At 44.5% G+C, this 24,246-nt stretch overlaps 1 protein-coding gene across 2 annotated transcripts in view; it reads left to right on the top strand.

Annotated features, from left to right (window-relative positions):
• LRRC38 (leucine rich repeat containing 38) overlaps positions 1-23,605 on the top strand; it is a 67,154-nt gene extending 43,549 nt beyond the window's left edge. Inside the window, exons 1-2 of one of the 2 annotated variants that reach the window (XM_068158486.1) lie at positions 10,301-11,197; positions 21,273-23,605. In XM_068158486.1, coding sequence (XP_068014587.1) covers positions 10,453-11,197; positions 21,273-21,526 — 999 coding nt within the window. In that variant the 5' untranslated portion in view covers positions 10,301-10,452 and the 3' untranslated portion in view covers positions 21,527-23,605. Of the gene's footprint in view, positions 1-10,300; positions 11,198-21,272 lie in introns of those variants that run through there. The other variant, XM_068158487.1, reaches the window with a different exon arrangement.
• The last annotated feature ends 641 nt before the right edge of the window (positions 23,606-24,246 follow it).

Raw genomic sequence — 24,246 nt, 5'->3', positions numbered from 1 at the left:
GGCTGCTTTCCAGCCAGTCACTGCCCAATGAAATGAAACCAGGGACAGGGATCATGGCAGTTTCAGCTATTCTGGAAGGTCTGGATTCATTCACACATTATTACACTGACATGTAGCTGAATCATGTCCTGTCGTCCCTTGAAATGAACTAATATACCATGGAATTTAATAAAGGGGCTCAGCTGCTACTGCTTTGTCTAGGAGCAATGCTAGACTAGTGGAATGGCATCACAAATATTTATAATATTGGATTGTTTTCCTGAAAAATAAAGTGAGTAAGTATCAGAGCAAGGCAAACAAGAGCAGAGGACACCATAAAAATCTATCTAAATTTCGTCATAGTTAAAGCAGTTCAGGGCTTGAGTATTCTCTGAACTACACTGTGAATCATTTCTGCCTGGATAAAATGAAATGATGACTTGAGAATGTGTAGAGAGGTGGAGTCCCAGTCTGTAAAAGGTGAACCTAGGGGAATGAAATGAAACTGGAATTCATAAAGATGAGCTTTATCTTTGCATCACTCAAAGCACTGCATGAGATCACTTTTTGTGATGGCAGCTTGTCAGTCATGACTCAAGGGAAAGGCAGGCACTTCAGTGCAGGATTTACCTATCTAAGGGGTAAGCTAATTCATGCTTTAAATCAGGAAATAAATGTTTAATGCTTTGCTCTGTATTTGCAAGACCTATCTTGCATCAAATACTTCTAGGACATGAAGAATGAGGTAGCTGCTCTCTTGGAGGCCTGCTCACCACTTTAATAGCCCCAAGCCATCTACATCTGTCTTCACTTCAAGGCACTATTGTATTGTTAGCATATAAATATTTAAAAGCTCCTGCCTTTTAAAGTGGAAATGCTGAAAGCTTTTGAGGTGAATATCATCTAACTTTAAAGCTCCCTCCTCTTGCTTCCTCTAGTCATTTCCATATGAAACAGTGGGGAAACTGAGGCTCTGCAGTGACTTCCCCAAGGTTGCACATTACAGCAGGAGTGGAAATAAATACTGAAGATTCTCCCTCCAGTGCCTACACTGTCTCTATTCTGTAAATTATTTCTTGAAGTATAAGTAGTGAATTAAGAGGGGGTTTCCTGTATTGGAATGTTAATATCTTCTTGGTTTCCCTGCAGGAAGCTGAATTAGAGGCCTGTGATTCATGGCTTGTAGGCGTAGGCAGCTGTACACTGAGTACAATACAAAGAATATTAGGGAGTTTAATTGCCTGCAGGCACTACTGATAAGGCAGCATCCTGCACAGCAAAGGAGATTACTTCTAAAACAAGGGATTTAGGTCCATATATCATTCAGTATCATTCAGTATTCCTAAGGTTGGAAGAGACCTCAAAGAGCATCAAGTCCAACCTGTCACCACAGACCTCATGACTAGAGTAGGGAGGACACTACTATATATATCTTACAGCTTCTACAACCTCTAAGCCATAGAGCAGTTTTGTGCCTTCCCTCTTTAAAAAAAAGGAAACTGAGGCCCTGAGGTCTTATGCTGCAAATGTGACTAAAAGTAAAATGCTGGGGGTTATCACAGGATCATAGAAGAGGTTTGGATGGAAAAGACCTCTAAGATCATTGAGTCCAACCACTGACCTGTTGGAGCAAGTCCAGAGGGCCACAAAGGTGATCCAAGGGCTGGAACACCTCTGCTAAGAGGATAGACTGAGGGAGCTGGGGGTGTTCAGCCTGGAGAAGACTCAGGGGGGGACCTTAAAGCTGCCTTCCAATACTTGATGGGAACCAAAGGAAGGCTGGAGAGGAACTTCTCATCTACGTGACTAGCAATAGGACAAGAGGGAATGGTTTGAAGCTGAAGGAGAGTAAGTTTAGACTGGATCTTGGGAAGAAGTTCTTCAGTACAAGGGTGGTGAGGATCTAGAATAGGTTGCCCAGGGCAGTTGTGGATGCTTCCGCCCTGGGGTTGTTCAAGGCCAGGTTGGATGGGGAGCAACCAAATCTAGTTAAAAGGAGTCCTTGCCCATGGTGGGGAGGTTGGAGTAGATGATCTCTAAGGTCCCGTCCAACCTAAGCTGTTCTGTGACCTTACATCACCATGGCCATTAAACCTTGTCCCAAGCCTGAGCATGGTCCATTAGAGGGACCAAACAATAGCAATAGATAAAGTCATTTTAAACTAAGTGCCTCTCCCACCACCATCAAAATCTGTCATTATTAGTAACTCCAAATAATCCCAAGATGTTTCTTGGTGGGTGGCTCTTAAGGAGGACTTCCCAGATGCCATGTTGGTGCCCTGACAGCTATTCCATGCCTGTGTCCATGACAGTCACACAAATGCTTTGTCACTGGTCTGGTACTGTCTGGGCTAGCTTTGAATTCATGGGATTACTGAAGCACCTACTAACTTCAAGCCATCTTCCTTAAAACAAATAAAACCTTCTTGATTAAGTCCAGCTTCCTGCTTTCCCTTCATTTCAGCAAATATTTGCCTAGCTTCAGCAGAAGGAACTAAATCATTTGTCTAAGTATCTGTGGCAAGGAATAAATTGAAGCCTTTTATTATATGCTTAGATAAGACCAGAAGTTATGAGAGAGGACTTTTTGGAAAGCTCAGAAGGTGATATCATAGAGACCTTGGTGAGAATGAACAAATTAAATCCCTGCTTTAAAAATGCAAGCACTTTCTTAAAGAAAAATAGAAACCAGCAGTTAAAATTCCTTTTTTAGTGTTGGTTCTTTGTTGAAAGGGTTTTGTTGGATCTTTCTTGCTTCTCTGTTTTGAATCTGCAGCCATTTCATGGTCCCCAAAATATCTTTTTGCTCACAGCACAGCCTGAGCAAATGGAGAGCAGAGCACATGCCACGTGTGAGCACATGAACCCTGCTTTTACCTCATCCATCTTCGGTGCCATTCACTTCCTGACAAATTTCCAAGAGCCTGAAGCAAACTTACTTTTTCTTCTGAATTCCCTTCAAATTTGAGGCTTAAGAGACTTCACTTAACTCTGTTTCTGTGGGTTTTTTTTTCATATTACTAAAGAAAAGGTAAAACATGTAGAACCATCCCAGAGCTTGTGATGGCTGAGAAGTGCACTCTGCATGCTGCCAGCCCTAATGGCCATGAGCTCCATCAGCATTCCTCAGGGAAGAAAGTCTGCATTTTATCTATTGTTGGTGATGTTTCTCAGCTCTAATACCTCTGAAATGAGGCAGCCCCCAAATGGTAGATGTATTAAGAAGTTCATCCAAACATTAAGGTCTCTTCTCCCAGGCAGCCAGTACCAGAACAGGAGGACACAGTCTCAGGCTGTGCCAGGGGAGGTTTAGGTTGGATGTTAGGAAGAAGTTCTATACAGAGAGAGTGATTGCCCATTGGAATGGGTTGCCCGGGGAGGTGGTGGAGTCACCATCATTGGAGGTGTTCAGGAAGAGACTTGATGGGGTGCTTGGTGCCATGGTTTAGTTGTTTAGGTGGGTTGGATTGGTTGATGGGTTGGACTCGATGATCTTGAAGGTCTCTTCCAACCTGGTCTATTCTATTCTAATTATATGCACAAACCAGATAAGCCTCCTGACAAAGGGCAGTGAGTTACCTTTGTGCTACAGCACTCCTGAGACAACTATAGCATGGACATCTCCTGGGTGCTAGAACTGTGCAAACAAGTGTGTAGACCTCCACCTCCAAATACTGAGGGACCTGCTGAAGTTCTACTATGTAAAACTATGTGGCAGAGCAGTATCAGCAGGTAGGCTGAAAGAAGTTGTGTTAAAGAGCAGCTGTGCTGATGTTTACCAATGCACCATCCAAAGTGTGACTTAAATAGTGTTCTGGAGGTTGTCTGCCTGCCTGCTGTGTGATGGGGAGGGGAATTTAACTCTGTTCTAGAGGTGGGGGTCTCCAGAGAGATCCTTCTCCTCCTAGCTTTCCAGTTCAAGAAGTACAGGGAACTGCTTGAGAGGGTACAGCAAAGGGCTGCAGAGATGATGTAGGGGACTGGAACGTCTCTCTTGGGAAGAAAGACTGAGGGACTTGGGGCTTTTTAGCCTGGAAAGGAGAGGACAGTTAGGGGATCTTCTCAATAGGCATAAATACTTCAGGGGTGGGTGTCAGGAGGATGGGGCCAATCTTTTTTCAGTGGTGCCCAGTGACAGGACAAGAGGTAACTTAAACATAGGAAGTTCGATCTAAACATGAGGAGAAACATCTTTAATTTGAGGGTGGTGGGGCACCAGAGGAGGCTGCCCAGAGAGGTGGTGGAGCCTCCATCTCTGGAGTCATTCAAAGCCCACCTGGATGCCATCCTGTGCAAGCTGCTCTGGGTGATCCTGCTCTGGCAGAAGGATTGCACTAGATGGTCTCCAGAGGTCCCTTCCAACTCCTGTCATTCTGTGATCATTGACAGCCAGAGAAGTACCCCTGTTGTGTTATCAGTAAGCAAATTCTGAAGCAATTATGAAAGCTAGTCATTGTAATCATTGCCATTGGTTACCAATGTGCTTTTGAAAAGCAGATCCAGAGGCAGTACAAGGCTGCAGACATCTCCTCGTGGGGATTGCTGCACTCACTGATATAATTTCGCCTGACATTTCACCCATCTTATTAGCAAGGCGAGTGAGATGTCAGAAGGCATCAAGTCAAAACATGCTGCCTTCCCTAAGGGACACTATGCTGCTGTATAGCAGAGAAAACTTGTGAGAGGGTGGAAAGATCACTTTAGAGTGAAGGCAAGTGAATGACCAGGATCATCTCCCATGAACAGTGCTGTGGAAGCTTCAGTGACACCAAGAGACTGATAACAGTAATGAGGTTTTGTCATCCTGCAAGCATTTTTGCACAGTAAGGCATAGAGGCATTTCAGCCTTTACTTTAAAAGTCCCTCTCCAGCCTTCCTGTTGAATCCCTTCCTGTATTGGAAGGCAGCTCTGAGGTCACATTGGTTTGGGGTTTGTTTGGGTTTGGGGTTTTTTTTGTTGGAGTGGTTTGGGTTTGGTTGGTTATTGACTGAGGTTTTGTGTGTGTTGGGGCTTTGTTTGTTTGCTCTGACCTAATGATCTGGAGGGGGTTTATACTCAATGTATGTGTGGTGGGTTTATAAACATCAGCTGTCAACAGGTTTAATTGCTGTGAATCACTTTGCAGTTCATTAGAACAAAGAAAACACTCCAGAGGGTTTTCAAGGTGGCAAATTAAATTAGCACAAATTAAAACCTATGTCCTCTCTCGGAGAGAATGCAGCTTTGCCTCCCAGATAGAATCATTTCTGGGTTTCCTTCCTTACAGGAAAGACAAACTTGCCTCCTTCCCACCAGAACATTCACCATTTGTCATGCTTTACCCTCTGCTCAGCCAGATTGCACAGTGCTGTGTTCAGCCTGGGAATGCTTTGATAAAGTGATCGGTAGCTGAGGGAACTGGAATTGTTTAGTCTGGAGAAGAGGAGGCTGAGGGGAGACCTCATTGCTGTCTACAGCTCCCTGAAAGGAGGTTGGAGGGAGGTGGGGGTTGGTTGGTCTCTTCTCTCTAGTACCAGGTGAGAGGATAGGAGGAAATGGCCTAAAATTGTTGGTTGGCAGGAAAAATTTATTAGGTTAGAAAAAATTTGGTTAGGAAAAATTTCTTCCCTGAAAGGGTAGTCAGGCATTGAAACAGGCTGCCCAGGGAGGTGGTGGAGTCCCCATGCCTGGAGGTGTTCAAGAGAGGTATGGCCATGGCACTTTGGGGCATGCTTTAATGGCCGTGGTGGTCTTAGGTTGGTGGTTGGACTTAGTGATCTTAGAGGTCTTTTCCAATCAAAACAATTCTGTGATACTGTAGTTGTTTGCTACAGATGAGCTAGGAAAAACAAGCGTGGAGTGTGTGATCTGGAGGAAATCAGCTGCTGGGAGTTACTGATTTGCTGTATTTTGAAGCAGATATGCCATGTTTATAATGATAATCTTGAGTTTAAAATACCAATGTACTTAGCTTTACATCAGAGCTTTGTGGTTTCTTGGGGCTTTGTGAATTTGCTCAGGTTTCCTTCTCTGTTTAGCTTCACTGCTTGAAATTTAAATGCAGGTTGAAGCAAGTTTCAGATATGAAAGTCATATTCAACTCCCAACTGCTACTTGAAAGTCACTGCCTCATAAATCTTCCTCTACAAACCCTGTTATTATATATACTTTTGTTTATAAACTTAGGGCTTCTAAAGCATCTCAGATGTCTGGTCTGCCTAAAGCTTTTCAAATCTCAACAGCCCCCTTGGTGAATCTGAGCAGATGAAACAGGGTTTGAGAAGAAACCTGAGACCAGCTTTACTTGTGACTTCACATCCAGGAGTAGCAGGAGCACATCTCTGTTCAACAGTTTGGAGCTTCCACATCTTGTTGCCTTTAATTTGTTTTAAAGCTGTGGTAATTCTGGGCCAATATAAAAACTATGTAGGGGGCGAGAGGCTGACTGCTCTGGGGTGGCTGGGTACAAATTCATTCCTGAGGGGGGAAAGTAAATATCATTGTCACTCTTCCTTCTCCTGTGAGTGCTTTTAGGGATTGTAAATGTCCTGCAATGAATTGGCGTCCACATGTCTGTGTAAGCCACATTGTCTAGGGCAGATGATGGAAGTCTTTTGATGGGTTTAGGCTGGTCTCATTTGGCTGCTGAACTGCAGGGTCTGAAGTTTTCAAATTCAATCATTGCTGCTGCCAGATTGATTAATTTTGATGTAATTTCCCTCGCAGTGGCATGGCAGCAGCAGTGACAGCAGCAGTGAGGGACTGGGACCGGGCAGGTGTAACACAAGCTTCAGTTCACAGTTTTGAGCGTCTCATAGGCTGTAAGACAAATGAATATACCCTCTTTCTCTTTTGCTTTTTCAGTCCTTAGGTCTAAGATCAGCTGGAAAGCTGTCCAAAGGTGCCTCTTGGCTGCGTTCCTAAACACATGCCTGGGCATAGCAGGGGAAGATTTTTCTCAAAAGAAATGTAAAAAAGATATTAAATACTAGAAGCCAAAATATCTGAATGAAAAAAGGGACTTTTGTTCAGAGAACTTTAGCTCTTGATTTCAATGTTTGGTTAATTAACATACTGTTAGTCATTCAGGTCTGCACGCTGGTTCCCATGACACATTGCTAATGTATCTTAATGAGGAGGAAAAGCCTTTGCAGTCATGTGCACCTGGTACAGCAGCCTCAAACATGACATGGACCTTAACTCAGTGAAGCATGAGCCTGCAAGAATAACGTCCCCCGTGGAAAAATCTGCTCAATTAACTGTTCAATGAGGACAGACAGCTTTCAGTTTCCCTCTCTTGTAAGTAAGGATTTGCTGGCTGAGACCTGAGTCCTTCACGTGTGTCTGTACTCTAATTGCTCTTTTTTCTTCCATTACTCAAATTATTACCTCTAAGGGCTGGAAGTTTTGAAGGGAAACAGTATCATAGTATCATTCAGGGTTGGAAGGGACCACAAGGATCATCTAGTTCCAACCCCCCTGCCATGGGCAGGGACACCCCACACTAGATCAGCCTGGCCAGAGCCTCATCCAGCCTGGGCTTAAACACCCCCAGGGATGGGGCCTCGACCTGTGTCATTTTCCCACAAAGCAATTTCTTCACTAGGCAAGGAAGTGAATGGTTTTCCTACTAGTTTCCTACTGCTTGCCATTAACTACATCTGCAGGCACACTCACTACAGATCCAGGACCACTGTGACTTGTCATTCCCTGGTTTATTTTAGAAGTCTCACTTAGTAGTATCCTGAACAGAAAATTAAAGGAATTGAAAGCCAGATCTTTGTTGTTTTAATCCAAAGCCTGCCTGCTCTTGTGCTTATGTTCTGTCTTACTGTCTGCCTCTAAAAATAGCACAGCAGATCACCACCTGGGTTACATCTTTGATTTTCTTGCATGGAAAGATTGGAGTTTCTTTAACAGGCCACTGGAAAAGGAAGAAGTGAAAGTCAGAGTCTAGGTAAACTATAGGAGTAAGGTAAAACTTGCTAATTTGGGAAGAGAGCAGAGTGGTGCTGGACTGACTGCTGTCATGCATGGCACAAGAGGGTGCTGTGCACCCAGCAGATAGCAGGAGAAACCCTTTATTCAGTGGCACAGGTCACTGTTAACTGACTGATGCAAATGAAAGATTAAAGAAGTAAAGCTTTAATATCTTATAAGACAGAAAGCTTTGCAGCATCTCCTTCCTGCTGTCCAAAAGTGTCTGAAATGTCTGCTGAGGGAATGAAGCTTCAAAAAGATTCAAGGGAATTTCAGTGCTGTGAGGGAAAGGAAGGAGGCACAGAAATAAGCAGTAGCTAAGGAATGGGTAAAGCTTAACAGACAAAATGAAACAGGGAAGATAGGTCAGGAAGGAACTCTCTGAAATCAAAGACAGCAAGAGAACGGAGTCAGACCCTGGCAGATGTCCTGTGATGGCAGACACTACACTTACTCTTGTAGCTGAAGATCAGTGCTGTCATGTGTTGGCAGGGAAACTCTATTTGCCTGAATGCTGTAGGAGCAGGGCTGATGTTTGACAAACCGACAGGACACCTATCCCAAAATAGCCAGAGCCTGCAAATAATCCTTAATCTCCTGTAAAGTCCTTCACTTACATCTCAGACAGGAAAGCTGCACAGATTCTGTGGAGAAATTGCAAACTGCATGTGAGTGTGTAGAATGAGCTGTGAAGGTAATGTTGCTTCCTCTGTGCTGCAGGTTAGCAGCTGGGCCCAGGACTGTTTCTTACAGAATGGAGTGGTTGTTTTAGCAAGGGCTGGTGGCATTTTTAGGGAAGCTGAGTCCTGTTCCTTCCCCTGCCACTAACATGTTCTTGGATCTTTCACAAATTGTGCCTTATTGTCTGTAGTCTCCCATCTGTGAAATAGGCACAACAATGCTGAGGCATCTCTGAAAAGAAAATGTCAAGAGTCTGAATCTATGGTTTGCTAGAGAAGGGGGAGGTCTGGAAGGATAGATATCTTAGAATATCTGAAGTCAGATGTGAAATACCATCTTAAATTCATAGAGTCATAGGATGGTTTGGGTTGGAAGGGACCTTCAAGATCATCCAGTTCCATCCCCTTTGCCATGGGCAAGGACACCTCCCACCAGCCCAAGTTGTTCAAGGCCTCATCCAGCCTGGCCTTGAACACCTCCAGGGAGGAAGCATCCACAACCTCCCTGGGTAACCTGTTCCAGTGTCTCACCACTCTCACTGTAAAGAATCTCTTCCTAGTCTCCAGTCTAAATCTGCCTTCTTCAATCTTCAATCCATTTCCTCTCATCCTGTAACTACAAGCCCATGTAAAAAGTCCCTTCACATCTTTCCTGTAGCCCTCTTCAGGCACTGGAAGGCTGCTTTAAGGTCTCCCCAGAGCCTTTTCTTTTCCAGACTGAACAGCCCCAACTCTTGCAGCCTGTCCCCATAAGCAAGGTCATTGACTTCTCTTTGACCTAGGAATGAGCTTTCCAAAGATGCTTGAGTTTGTGCTCCAGTCATCAGGACATGTGTGCCCACACGCTCTCTATCTCTTTACAAATCTTCCCTCCTGGCACATAGGTGTGGCCCAAACACCCTAAGTCCCATTTCTGTCTGCTTACACAATGGGCATGAAGAGGGAGGCATGGAGGCAACAGTTAAGCTTGCAGCTGGCAGAGGGCTTCCCTTTCTGGGTGTGGGTTTGGGGATGTTGGAAAAACACAGATCCCTTCTTGCAAAATCAGGGCAGGGGAGACAGGCAGATTGAATGTCAGATATTTAAGCCCACTGAAATTGAAGGAAATCTGTTCACTTTTAACTAGCTGAAGATTTGATCCACAATTTACACTTTGATGTGACCCAACAGACATTGCTGTGTTAGGAAGGAGCTGGTTTGGTTATTAAAACAGGGAGGACAAACCCCTCACTTTTAGGAGCATGTTCCTTGTTGCTGCAGTAGGTTATGCTTCTTGCTTAAAAGATAATGAGTCCTATTTAAGTAATGTCAACATGCCTGCTCTAAAAGCTGAGGAGGCATCCAGAAGCAGAACAAGTCAGGGTTCCTTCTCTTTGGGCTCCCCACCTTGCTGCTCTTCTCTCCTTGCTTTATAAATGAAAAGGAAGAGAGTCCTTAGCAGTCAGCGAGGATGCTTCCCTGACCCTCTGCATGCCTATGGAGTATTGGGCACCTTGGGGTAGGGTTCTGTGAAGAAACTATATGATTTCATCAGTACCTGAAGAGCTTTTTGAGCAGAAGCTGTTGCTATCAGAGTCACAGGACCAGGTGTGATTTCCCATTTGCTGGAATATACAGCAAATGTGCACACAGGCTCCCAGCTTTTTTTAGCTCACGAAAGCAGGGGAGTCCTTTGAAAGCTCCTGCCTTTGCCCAATCACTGCCTTCCCTGCTGCTGCACAGCATTATCATATTCTGACAGTGTAAATCCTCACATTTGCCTCCCTCCCTCTTCCCTTCAGTCACCCTGCCTCCCTCCCTCCCCCTGCCAGGGCTGCTGCTATCGGATCTGTGATGATATGTGATCTCCTGGATACAATCACACACACAAGTACCAGGCACCGCTGCTCAGCTGAGCAAAATGTCTTTCTCTTAGGAGTGGTGCTCCTCACAGCTCTCAAAGCCTTGACGATGTTGCCATGCTTTCCTTTCTGCCTTCTGCCTTTTGCTCTCTTTGTCTGCCTGCTTTTCTTACCCGGGGGTCATTTTTGCCCTGCTGTCTGTAGCTGTATGGACTACCACACCATAGACTGCCGGGATCAAGGACTCCCAAGTGTTCCTAATCCCTTTCCACTGGATGTACGGAAACTTCTCATAGCTGATAACAACATCCAGGCAATACCAGCTGATTTCTTTATATTTTATGGAGATCTAGTCTATTTGGACTTCAGGAATAACTCCCTCACCTCTTTAGAAGAGGGCACTTTTAGCAGTTCTACCAAACTGGTCTATTTAGACTTAAGCTACAATAATTTAACACAGCTTGATGCTGGGATATTCAAATCAGCAGAAAAACTGATAAAATTGAGCCTTGGAAACAATAACCTGGTGGATGTGGATGAGGCTGCTTTTGAGAACCTGGAACAGCTCCAAGTGTTAGAATTGAATGACAATAACTTGCAGAGCCTCAATGTGGCAGCCCTAGAAGCGCTTCCCTCCCTGCGGACTATACGCTTAGAGGGCAACCCTTGGGTCTGTGACTGTGACTTTGCCAATCTTTTCAGCTGGATACAGGACAATGCATCTAAGCTCCAGAAAGGTAAAGCTGGGGGGCTGCCAGTGCACTACATGCATTTCTCTGTCTGTGTGTCTGGGAGGGAAGGAGGGTTCTTGGTCAGATTGTCTGCGTGCCGCCTGCAGTGACCCAAGCTGCATATTGGTCAAACTGTAACTGCATGCTTTCAACAAAGGACTCTGTTAAAATGATGTTAGTTTTTTCTTCCACACCCCCACCCCCCCCCCACCCCCTCTTTTTAGCAGCAGCTCCTCCTCCCAGTTAAGAAATAAAATTTAAGAATTAAGCCCTAATCATTTTGATTTATAGGCTAAACTTCCATAGGCAGTGAAAGAGCCTTTTCAGACTGGGTCAGCCCAGAGCTGGGTCTCTTCCAGACTTCATTTTCTCTTGGGTAAATACATTTTCTACAATAAGCTCTTTGAGCAGCCAAATAGTCTGTGCCAGCTCCTCAGGAAAACTGATTTCTTTCTCTCATTTTACTGATCAGCTATAAAGCTGCTACAAGAGAGTTAACTCCCTGTTGTATGCAGCTATGGTTGTCAGCCCTTTCCTACAAGTATTTAGTTGTGATACTCTGGAGCTCTCTTCAGTAGCTTGGCTTTGGCTCTTGTCATGAAACAGCACTGCTTCAGTGTTAGGAATAAACAGAAATTCCTCTGGAATATCCCAGAATGAAGGAGCTCTAATTCTGGGATTTAGGCCAGTAATTTTCAGAAAAGCATGGAGGGGAAAAACCAAATATTAATGCTTCCATGTATAGGGAATCCAGCTTGTTGCTCCACATTGCCCACCCAACCCCAAAGCCTCTCTTAATCCAGCTTTAGCAGGAGATCATCCCACAGTTCATGCCTCCCAACAAGCACTGGGACATAAACTGGTGCCACCGAACTGCCCAGCTGCTAGCAGAAGGCAAACTGTGCTCAGAGCACAGAAACTTTGTAAGGGCTCCAGAGGGTATGCAAATATTACCTGCTGTGAAATCACTGTCTGGGCTGTGTCTGAGGGGAGATGTCTGCACAGATGTGAGAGCTAAAAGGCTGGTGGAGAGGAGCTCTGGAGAACAGGTTGAGGTTGAGTAACTGTTTCTTTGAATTCAGACAAAAAGGAAGAAAACCACAGCAAGCCTACAAGTTTCAGAAGTCTTTTCTCTCCTTTCTTGATCATCAGAGTCTGTACTCAGTTACTCAAGGTCTTATGCTTGTGACCTTGGGTAGCATTTTTCTTAATATACTCATCTAGGTTGCCCTAAATATTCTTATCTGTAAAAGAGCTGTTCTAAGGGAGAAGTCATTTGAGGGAAAAAGGTTGGGTTTTTTCCTGCCTGCCTCAGTGAAACTTCCATCCTGAGTCTTTCTACACCAAACACGGGCTTGTTCTCCCACCTTCCCTCAAGCTTTAGCTGAAGTTTGCTCTGTTTGAACCAAGTGTTTGCCCATTCTCTCATGCTAAACAGCAATTCACTTGCCATGTGCTTTCCATCTCTATTAATGAACTTCTAGCTCCTTCCCCTTTATGCAGGCTGAGCCTGTTCAGTTTGAAAGTCTCTCCCAGCCCACCTTCACTATGAGGGTGGTGAGGCACTGGAACAGGTTGCTCAGAGGAGTTGTGGATGCCTTAGAAGTGTTCAGGGCCAGGTTGGATGGGGCTTTGAGCAGCCTGGTCTAGTGGAAAGTGTCCCTGCTCATGGCAGGGGATTGGACTAGATGATCTTTAAGGTCCCTGTTCTATCATCTCTCTTTTCCACCCTGTCAGCATTTCAAGGCACATCTGAACTTTGTCTGGACATCTCAGGTGCTGAAGCTTTCCCTGGGTATTGCTAGTGCTGCTGAGTGCCTTCCAAGCTTAGAGGTGCTTCCTCACAGCATTTTTTTCTCATCCACAGTTGTTTCAGCCAAACAGATAAAAAAATCACCAGCTCATCTGGATCTTCCAACCTTTCAGTTGGATTTGATTTGGGAAGACAAGGATGGGAGAGCAAATATTCAAATGGCTGATTTAAGCAGAGCTGTCCCTTCAACATGGCCAGGGCAAATGGCTGGCATTTGTTCCCAGGAGCAAGTCCCCTGCTATCTTTGCAGTGAGATCTGGTACATGTATGCAGGAAAGTGTGCCAGGTCAGCGTTTTCATTGCTGCTTCTGAGCTGCTGCCACAAAAATACTGCCTGTCTCCTGTAATAAACTGTCAAAACAGTAATCACCCAGGTGAGGGTGATTCTACCCCCAAAATGTCTCAATGACACTTTCAGACCATATGGCCATGATTACCTGCTTTTCAAAACAACTTCTGGGAAGCCAGTGTAAAACTAATGCTTAGAATTGTTTAGATTGCATTTTATATCCATTTTTCAGGCTTTAATCCTGTTGCAACATTATACCCATTAGGAGTTAATCACATTAGCATCACTTGTCTGATTACGCTATCCAGAGCCATGCTCACTTGGCCTTTCCTGGGAGGGGTATGAAGAGCAACTCACTGGAAGATTCAGCACTCAGACTCCTTGGCTTCCTAAGTCTGCTGCTGTAAGGAGCAGACAGAAGTGTGCTTGCAGCAAATACATCAAGATAAATAGGGCAGCAGGCATCATGTCTGGACACACAGCAAAAGAACAAGATAGGGATCCATTTTCAGGCCCCAAGAAAAGAGCTTGGTTGTCTTGGCTGGATGCTTCTGCTTTCCAGTTCTGCAGCAGCTCAAGCATTTGCAGTGCGTGGCCTCTACAAATGGGAAATGGCAGGAAGGGGCAAGTTGTTGGCTGGTGTTTCCCTTCTCTTGCTTTTCTTTAGGACTAAACTGTGATTAGCAGTACAGAAGGCTTGCATGACAGATTGAAATTCTGCAGCTTTTAAGTGGCAGACTTTGTAACCTGGATTTACTGAGAAGGGAAACTGTGGAGGGGTGAATGTCTTAAGCTTCCATCAGTCATCTCCAGTACAAGGCACTGCAAAGAGACTAAAGGCTCTGTTCAGTGTGGGGAATCCTGGGATGCTTCAGAATGGATTAGACAAGAAAGGATATGGCAAAGCAGCACACTCCCAACCAGTGGATGGACTAGGACCCAGGGCTGCCATTTGTAAGTGTCCCTGGAGCCTATCAGTCCATCAAGATCCAGGGCTATTAGCAAGAATCAGGAGATTAATGGCTGGGAGAAGGATGTTAACAGATTTAGCTTCTGGGCATTCATTTTGATTCCTCACTTTGAATGACACTTAGAATAGTTTAATGTGTCCTGTCTGCATGTCTGAGAGTAATCACTCAAACTGGCAACTATTTACTAAGCCCAGCCACTGCTCTCCCTCTTAATTTTAGCCCTGCAGAGACGTGCCACGTTAGTGAAAGCTGCCCTTGCTTTTTGCAAAAGCAATACCAAGGAGATTTAAAAATGGGAGTTTTGTCCACGGGAACTGAAACCTCAATAATGGGTCCTGAAGCTCTTTACCTCTGTAATTAAGGTCTCTGGAGAACTGGGTAATCTGAACAAAAGCCATGCTTCAACTCATTAGTTTTACAAAAGCCAGGTCCATTTTCTTTCTGGCAGGCTCCCAGAACTAGCTTGTAAAGTTCTAACTTATGCTGACCTGTCTGCCTGCAAAGCCTCTTTGCAGCTGAGCTGCCTTTGCACGTCTAACTTGTCACTTCACAAACAGCTGGGGCTTGATTCGTTTTACAGATCCCAGCATTTCTGCATCTAACCTCCAGTTCCAAATAAAGGTTCAGTGGGCAGCAAGTGAACGCTCTCATGTGCCACGTTTGCAGGCAGACTTATTAAAGGAGCTGCGCTCAAAAGTCTTGCAGTTAAACTCAGAACTTTACCTGCAATCAGACACAGGACTTCAACAGCAAACATGAAGATATCTTAAAGACAGCATTTTCATCAGACTTTAAAGCCAAACCACATTCCTCCCACCCCCACCCCCCACTTTGGTTAGGCCACACCTCGAGTACTGTGTCCAGTTCTGGGCCCCTCAGTTTAGGAAGGAGGTTGACTTGCTGGAACGAGTCCAGAGAAGGGCAACGAAGTTAGTGAGGGGCTTGGAACACAGCCCTGTGAGGAGAGACTGAGGGAGCTGGGGCTGCTTAGCCTGGAGAGGAGGAGACTCAGGGGTGACCTTATTGCTCTCTACAACTACCTGAAGGGGGGTTGTAAACAGGCAGAGGTTGGTTTCTTCTCCCAGGCAGCCAGCACCAGAACAAGAGGACACAGTCTCAGGGTGCGCCAGGGGAGGTCAGGCTGGAGGTCAGGAGGAAGTTTTACACAGAGAGAGTGATTGCCCATTGGAATGGACTGCCCGGGGAGGTGGTGGAGTCGCCGTCACTGGAGGTGTTCAGGAGGAGACTTGACAGGGTGCTTGGGGCCATGGGTTAGTTGATTAGGTGGTGTTGGGTGATAGGTTGGACGTGATGATCTTGAAGGTCTCTTCCAACCTGGTTTATTCTATTCTATTCTATTCTAATTTATGAAAAAGCAATTAGTGCAAAGCAGACAAAGGAACCTTGAAGAGCAGTGGAATGATGCTAAGTGGGAAACAGATCACAGTTGCTTTTTCTCAGGAGGACAAAGTGTTCACTGGGGGTCAGAATGGTTCAGTTATAGAATTTACAGAGATTTTCTGGGGAAGAAAGTTTGATTTTATCATTTCTAAATAACCATCTGTTACACCTTAACAGCAGCTTGGTTGCCCAGTGATTCATAGAAAAGGCTTCTCATGATGAGCAGCATGGAGATGGAGAGCATTGGATTATTTGTATTTGAAATGGGTGACAGGTTGGACTTGATGATCTTTGTGGTCTTTTCCAACCTTATTGATTCTATGATTCTATGCAATAGAAAAGTTGTGTTAAGATCTGGGCCCCTCAGTTTAGGAAGGACATCGAGACACTTGAAGGTGTCCAGAGAAGGGCAACAAGGCTGGGGAGACGCCTTGAGCACAGCCCTGGGAGGAGAGGCTGAGGGAGCTGGGGTTGCTTAGCGTGGAGAAGAAGAGGCTCAGGGGTGACCTCATTGCTCCCTACAACTACCTGAAGGGTGGTTGTAGCCAGGAAGGGGTTGGTCTCTTCTCTCTAGCAACCAGCACCAGAACAAGGGGACACAGTCTCAAGCTGCGCCAGGGGAGGTTTAGGCTCGAGGTGAGGAGAAAGTTCTTCACAGAGAGAGTAATTTGTCATTGGAATGTGCTGCCCAGGGAGGTGGTGGAGTCCCCATCCCTGGAGGTGTTCAAGAGGACATTGGATGTGGCACTTGGAGCCATGGTCTAGTCAGGAGGTCTGTGGTGACAGGTTGCACTCGATGATCTTTGAGGTCTCTTCCAACCTTGGTGATACTGTGATCTCTGTTGATCTGACTCTCTCCAAAGATGGGAATCAAAGCTTTCACGGAAAGTTGTACTCAGGGTTGGGGGTAAGCACACAAACTCTCAGAACAAAAAGTGCCATCTGAAACTCAAGGCTCATCCAGCAAAAGCCTCTCACTGGTGCCCATCGCCTCCAGAACTGAGGTTTGTGCACGCTTCCATTTCAGTGCTTCAGTACAGGTGGCTTTGGAATGGCTTTGGTGGAAGGTGCTGATTGAAAGTCGTGCACAGCCCTGCAAAAGCCATTTCCTGAACCTCTCTGAGGATCTCATCTCAACAAAGAGATTGGATTCAGATAACATGCATGTAATAAAGAAATATGAGTGTGCAGTGCCTGCACTGAAGACCTCTGCAGAGAGCTCTGACGCCGATTTTTACTTTCCCTGAGCATGCTTTGGGCAGCTGTGCCTGTGACCTTGTTTGCTAATGACTAATGCATTTTTAACACTACTTTTAATTAGAGTTTCAGTATTCCTTGGAGTGTGACTGTAGTGTCTCCTTTCTGTCATCTTGCCCTCCTTTTGCTTCTTTGCTTTTTGTCTACTCCTTATCTTTGGAAAAACCTTGTTGGGAAGCTGTGTTGAGTTTGTGGGATTGCAAGATATAGCTGGTGTCTAAACTTTGGTGTGCTGGATGCAGTGGTGTTTTCTCAGCCTTTTGTGTTTAATGCATGCTTCAAGTTCCCCGCTGTCCACTGCGAGAATGAAAGAAAATTGCTGCCCTCTGTTAAAACAGAAGCTGAAAGACTCTTAGCAGTGTGATGGTGAGGTTCAAAGTGAGCATGTTTATGGGTTGCCTGTGTAAGCTGTATTTCCAGAAAGACTTGAAAAATCACAGAAGGGTAGGGATTGGAGGGGACCTTTGGAGATCATCAAGTCCATCCCCCCTGCCAAGGCAGGTTCACCTAGAGAAGGTCCTGCAAGAGCACATCCAGGTGGGTTTTGAATATCTCCAGATATGGAGACTCCACTACCTCTCTGGGCAGCCTGTTCCAGTGCTCCACCACCCTTCACACAATCACAGAATCACCAAGGTTGGAAGAGACCTCAAAGATCATCAAGTCCAACCTGTCACCACAGCCCTCATGACTAAACCACGGCACCAAGTGCCACGTCCAATCCCCTCTTGAACACCTCCAGGGACAGGGACTCCACCACCTCCCTGGGCAGCACATTCCAATGGCTAACAACTCTTTAAATGAAAGAAGTTCCTCCTCATGTTTAGATGGAACTTCTTACATTCAAGCTTGTGCCCACTACCTAAGATCTATTAGTAAACTGAGTCTGTAGATAAAATAATGCCTGTCTTCAGCAGTCCAGGCCTTTATGGCAGCCCTGGGCTCACTGAAATGCTTTGTTCTTCAAAACAAAGCATTGCAGTAACGGGAGTACAGCTTCCATTTGACCTCCTAACCCAACTAAAAGGTTTTCTAGACCTCCTAACCTAACTGAACATCTTCTAAGGCCTCTTGACTTATTCTTCATCAGAACCTATTTATTCATCTGCTGTGTAGAGAAGGCTGCCTTAACTTCATGTACTAATATAGAATCAGAGGAAGCTTCAGCTGAACAGGACAGGCTGTTCTGTCCATCCCAGCCTTTCAGTTCTTCCCCAAGTATCAGGCACATGGTGGCACATCACCAGTACAGAACATAATAGCCTTTCTTTTCCAGAAGGGAATTAAAAGCCTTAAGACATCTCACACGTTCAAGTCGCTTTTATTCTGTTCAAGCAGAAACTCCTAACAGGAATTAGATTCCTTAAGGAGCACATCAAATCTGTTTCTATATATACACACATATATAAATACATCATTTGATAGCCTAGTCATTTTCAGTAAAATGATCTGGCTGCCACTGGCTTTTCACTCTGTTTCTTCCATCTTGAGGTTTCTTTGAGTGCTTCCATCATTCACAGATTTGAAAATGCGAGGACAGCCTTTGCAGATGTGAACACCTGATGTTAAACTTTCTATTTAGGCATCAAGGACAAATGTAAGTGCCCTCTAATGTTGCTCCCTGAGGCTCTGGGGCACTTGGGGCCATAAAAAAGTTTTATTTAGGGACCTAAATGTAGGCTTCAGGGTTTTTTTTAAGCCTTACTCTTCTAAAAGCTTGAGGCTACTTCCAATGAAATTCCACATCTCTTCAGAGGCAGTGCCTCTCTCACTGCTTATTAATACATTTAATAAATCAGTGACAGTGTTTAAGTAGAGTAAAGAGATCTAGAGCTGGAGGCAAAATACCATACAAGAAATAAAATGCCACATTTAAACGTTTCAAGTCTATTCAGCAACATGAAAGAACAGCTAAATTCCACCCAAAAGGGCAAATATCCATTTTACTTAATAAGATCAAATTGAAATAGCACAGTCTAGTGCTCTCCTATTTATTGAATAGGCAGTCAGGAGCACGTGTGCATGGAACTCACTAACCTGCATGGCTTCAGGTATTCTTCTGGATGTGTTTCCTACACATAGCAGTGCATGTAGGAGTGGGCATTTTCATTGTCTCGGGCTTGTATGTTCCTGAATGTTAGGAAACTATTTATATTGGTGTCTGGGGTGGTTTTAGAGGGAAAACTGCACAAAGACCCCACAGAACTGAGGCCTTGCCTTTCTTGTTTTGTTTTGTTTTGTTGGACTCGATGATCTCTTCAGGTCCCTTCCAACCTCTAGTGTACTGTGACACTGTGAGTCTAGTTGAGAGGTGTCCTTCCCTATGGTGGGGGTGTTGGAGTAGGTGGTATCATAGTATCATAGTATCAGTCAGGGTTGGAAGGGACCACAAGGATCATCTAGTTCCAACCCCCCTGCCATGGGCAGGGACACCCCACACTAGATCAGCCTGGCCAGAGCCTCATCCAGCCTGGGCTTAAACACCTCCAGGGATGGGGCCTCAACCACCTCCCTGGACAACTCTCATGGTGAAGAACCTCCTCCTCACATCTAGCCTGAATCTTCCCACCTCCAGCTTCATTCCATTCCCCCTAGTCCTATCACTATCTGAGATCCTGAGAAGTCCCTCCCCAGCCTTCTTGCAGGCCCCCTTCAGATACTGGAAGGCCACAATTAGGTCACCTCAGAGCCTTCTCTTCTCCAGACTGAACAGCCCCAACTCCTGGTCTCTGAGGTCCTTTCCAACCTAAGCCATCCTATATGATTCCATGATTCTATGCTACAGCACCTAGCCCTGGTGCATTGACTGGAACTCAAAAGCATTCCCTTTGGGAAGCAGACAACACATTTCACCTTGCCAGTGTGGTGTATCTGCTGCTTCAGATGAGGTGGCAGAAGGATACAGAGTGTGTGACATTGTCCTTGAGGCACTGGAGTTATTAGAGGCGCTGTGATGGTCCTGACCAAAATAACTGAAGCCATATATTTACAACACTCACACTTGTTATTTCATTAGCACTTTTGTTTGGTATGAAGAAGCAACTCTTTGATCATGTCATGGAAGCAATGAGAGATATATATATAACTATCATCAAAGGTTGTCTTGCTGCAGCCAAGCACTAAATACCCAACTTTGAGATACCCTTTGCAAGAAGTCTGGGTGAGGATTTGATGTAAAAAATAAATAAATACATGGAACAGCTCTTACAGAATAAAAAGAAACAGAATGGAAAAACCCCAACCATGCAAGCTATAAAAATAATACTAGTCAAGGGGCTAAAGTGTGTGAAAGTAGAGCATTAAAGGTTAGATGGTGTTCTCCTGTCCTCTGGATGTCTTGTGTGTGAGGACAGGTGATTGGGTTGAGCCAGTCCATAAGCAACAGAATTACCCAGAGGAAAATTCTTTCCCCTTACCATGAGTACTGGCTCAGGAGGTCACAGCAGCTGTTGTAGTGCCTTGTTTTACAGAAACACACTGCTGTGGAAACTTGGTTTTTTCTTGCTAGAAGTGAAATAGGATTTGCTTAGGTGCTGTATTCCCTTGGACCAGGCTTTCTGCCAAAACACTGCAAATGTCTTTTCCTATTAGCAAAGAACTTCCTCTTCATGTTAATTTGTGATGCTGCATTCATTATCTTGCTGTTTCTACATGGTTTCCCCCTGTGGTGGGTGAAGGAGGAGTTGGGCACATGCAATGAGCTGGATGTTTTTGCTGTGTACTTTCACTAGGTTTGAAATCTAGATTTATTTTTGCTTTCACTCTGAAGAACCCAGCTCTAGGCATTGTTCACTAATGCATGGAGGAATAATGGACTGTATCTGCCACTCTTCCTGCCCTTATAACAGAGGGAAAAGGTGAAAGCAGGTCGCAGATAAACAAGCATCCATTAACCCTCAGCTGACCAGAAGAAAAAGACAGCTGCAGTTTTGGATCTACATGGAAAAAAGTAGAAGGCATCAAGGTGTGGAAGGAATTTCACTTTCCCTGTTACCCTCTTCTGGAGTCAGGATTTGTTCAGATGAGGTAGCTGGGAAGTGCTTCCATGTCTCCAGATTTAGATGCATCTGGGGTTCAACATTCACTTTCCCTTCTCAAACTCATGGCCCCAGGCCATACCTGACCTCCTGGAAGACTGAAAGTGAAGTAACTTAATTTCCAGGAGCCACTCAAAGGGGTTATGCAATAGCTTTTGGATAGTGACTAATTCTGGTCTATTTTTTCCTGAATTGTCTACAGAAACCTAGAATAAATCCTAAAACTTTTCTTCAGGCTCTCAGTGTCTGACCAGAGCAACAGAAGGACTCCTCAATGCTCCACTGATTTGTTTCCCTTTCCTCTTCTCTGCAGGTCTCCATGAGATCCAGTGTTCCCTGCCTGTAGAAAACAGAAGAATCTTTCTGAATGAATTATCTGAGGTCAGCTTTAGTGAATGCAAATTTAGTTTGTCGTTGACGGACCTTTTTATCATCATCTTCTCTGGAGTCGCAGTCTCCATTGCTGCTATTCTGTCAAGCTTCTTCTTAGCAACTCTAGTGCACTGCTTCCAAAGATGTGCTCCCAGCAAAGATGACGATGATGATGAAGACAACAGTGAGGACTGAACTTAGTCTATGTGCTTAAGTTTCTTTGATTGACAAATTGCTAAACCATCAGCCAAAGCCTAGGAAGAAAGCAAGTAGAGTCAAAAGCTTTAAGCCTGAATTGAATGAAATCAGAATGTGTAAGGATCTCTTCTAGTCTCATGATGGTCACAGGTAGGAATTGCAGCTGGCAGCTGAGGCTGTTAGCTTTGCTCACACACCTAAGCTGATGCAACCAGACCAATTAATTTCTATATGATTCTTAATCAAACACTGTATTTAAATTTGGAGATTGGAGGGCAAAGGGCAGAAGGCATCATAATAATAAAAGAGAAGTTCCAGCACCTTGAGAGATTTAACACACAGCTTCCAGATTGTCCTCTGATGAGATGCAGATTCCTGTCTGTGCTTAGCAGCTCATTTCTAAACACACTGTGAGAAGGACTGGCTAGATGGAGGCATTTCAGCTGGACACTACAGAAGCTATTTAAAACAGTGTTCTTCCTAGATCCAACTCGTGGGTGATTCTGTTAAGCTCACACAACTTTCTAAGTAACAAAATGCAATTAACACAATTCCTGGAATTGTAGACAGCACTATAGGAAGGTTGGCATTTTTTCTCCCTGCAGACATTGTCTATGAACACTCATCCTCCATTTAAGGACAGCAGTTGCAGGCATCCTTCAGCCAAAAAACAAATACCCCTTCTATAAGCTGATACAGTTCTAGGTCTGAGTCATCCACTGCAGCTGCCTGGCACCAATTTGTCCTGGCACAAATACTAAATTTAACATTCTTTTGCATTTTTAGATGCAATGAAGTAAAGGATTTCCCTGCCCTGTAATGCTAGGCACAAGTAACTGATGCAGCATGCAGTCCGTTTAGTTATCTTAAAACACTAAGGGCTAAATTCTGCTCCTGGTTATACTGGAGGAACACAGCTGAAGGGAACACCAGGATCCAAACTGGCAACTGTATAAACAAGAGTGGAATCTGGCCCAGGATGTTTCTAACTGTATTATAGACTTGACAAAACTTGAGCTCTTTTACCAGTAGCTATTTTTGTTAAAATGAAGAGAAAAGGAAAACAAACAAAAAAAAAAAGAGACCTTTATTACCAGAGATTTTTGGAATAGTGCTCCACAGCTTTTTAGGATAAGTCTATTTTTAAAAGATTTGTAATGGAAATATTTTTTTAAAGCTCTGTGTATGTAAAGTGTTACCTAGAGTAGCTGTGAGGGCTGAAAGTAATGAGTACCGTAGTCATCAGTGACCTAAAGCCTGTATGCTGTTGTAAGAGAATTAGACCTGATATAAAGTAGCACCTATTTCATTCCTGTAAATGCTGGTATATTTCTTAAAGAACACTCTTTGGGTACAAATATTGCCTTGCTGAGTTGGTATGAATGATCTTTTACAGTCAATTCCAGATCTCTTGTATCTCATGTGCTAATTGTTGGGGCAGACGGGATCCAATGACAGTGGGTGTGCTAAGAGGTGATGCTGCCCAGCAGGCAGGGTACAAGATTAGGAGCCAGCTCCTGGGTGTTGTCCCCATCTAACAGCCATCAGCAAGGAGACCTTCAGCAAATCACTGTCTGTCTATGCCTCAGCTTCACTACCTAGGAAACAAAGATGATCAGAACTATCTTATCTCTTCCAAGTGCTTTGAGATATGCAAGGGGTGGGGGGAGCACTATATTTGGGGCTGTGTATAACGATTATATATGTTAGGCTGAAGCAGATGTTATGCAGTAGGTCTCATCTGACCTCACAGCGCTCTGACTTCACTGGCACCAGTGGAGTTACTCCATTGTCTAACAGTTTGCAATGGAGCTTGCACCATGCTGAGGTCAAAACCAGGACAAGAGTGTTTCTTCCTGTGAGCTCCACAGCTTATTCAATGCGACTTAATGCTACCATCGTTGAGGTTATTATTTCTGAGAACACCCTGGAACAGAATCAAGTGGGACAGTGAGAGTCTTTTCTGTATCAATACTGTCTTATTCTAGCCTGACTCTTTCCAGAACAATGAACTGACATGATTTTCACTGTGTAGTGCCATGATTATAAATAACACAAATACATTTCTAATTTCAACGTGGGCTTTCCTCTTTGTTTGTTGCACGGGTCCGAAAGAAGCAGCAAAGCCATGCCTGATTCCCTCATCGTTTGTAAGGAGGGGGGAGGTGCAGTGTGGCTGGAAATACACAGCATGTTGCCTGGTGCAGTTGATGAAGTAGCTCCCTTTGCAGCAAATAGGGATATGTTATCAACACTTTTATATTTAGAGCTGTGCAAATTGTTCAGTCATGGAATGAGAAACTGGGTCACACTTCTTCGGTCTGCAAGTTTTAGTGAGGGCTCCAGACTTGCACCCAGTTAGCAAAAGGATTTGTCCTACCACACTTTTCAATGACTACTGCAACAAATACCCTTCCTTTGGTAACAGTTTGTGGGGTTGCTTCATTATCCTGTAAGGCTGAGTAATTCTGCAGAGGTCACATCTCAAACTCAACTATCTTGACTGGGTTCTGCTCTTACTTGCAGGTTCATCCTACTGTGGTGCCTCAAAAAGAAGATCTAGCTTTGCTTAGTGTTTATAGCTTGTCCAACTACATAAAGCCCTGAAAGCACTGATTGTATTTGGAACTTAGCACGCCTCAGAACAGCAAGGAACAGACCAAGCTTACACCCACATAATCCAGAGCAAGGTGAAGAGGCTAAGTAAAGCTTTATTT

The sequence above is a fragment of the Melanerpes formicivorus genome, unplaced genomic scaffold (genome assembly GCF_026170545.1).
Source record: "Melanerpes formicivorus ecotype bairdi unplaced genomic scaffold, bMelFor1.0.p_v2 SCAF_39, whole genome shotgun sequence".
Taxonomy (NCBI): Eukaryota; Metazoa; Chordata; class Aves; order Piciformes; family Picidae; genus Melanerpes; species Melanerpes formicivorus.
This window is presented reverse-complemented; position numbering and strand designations above follow the sequence as displayed.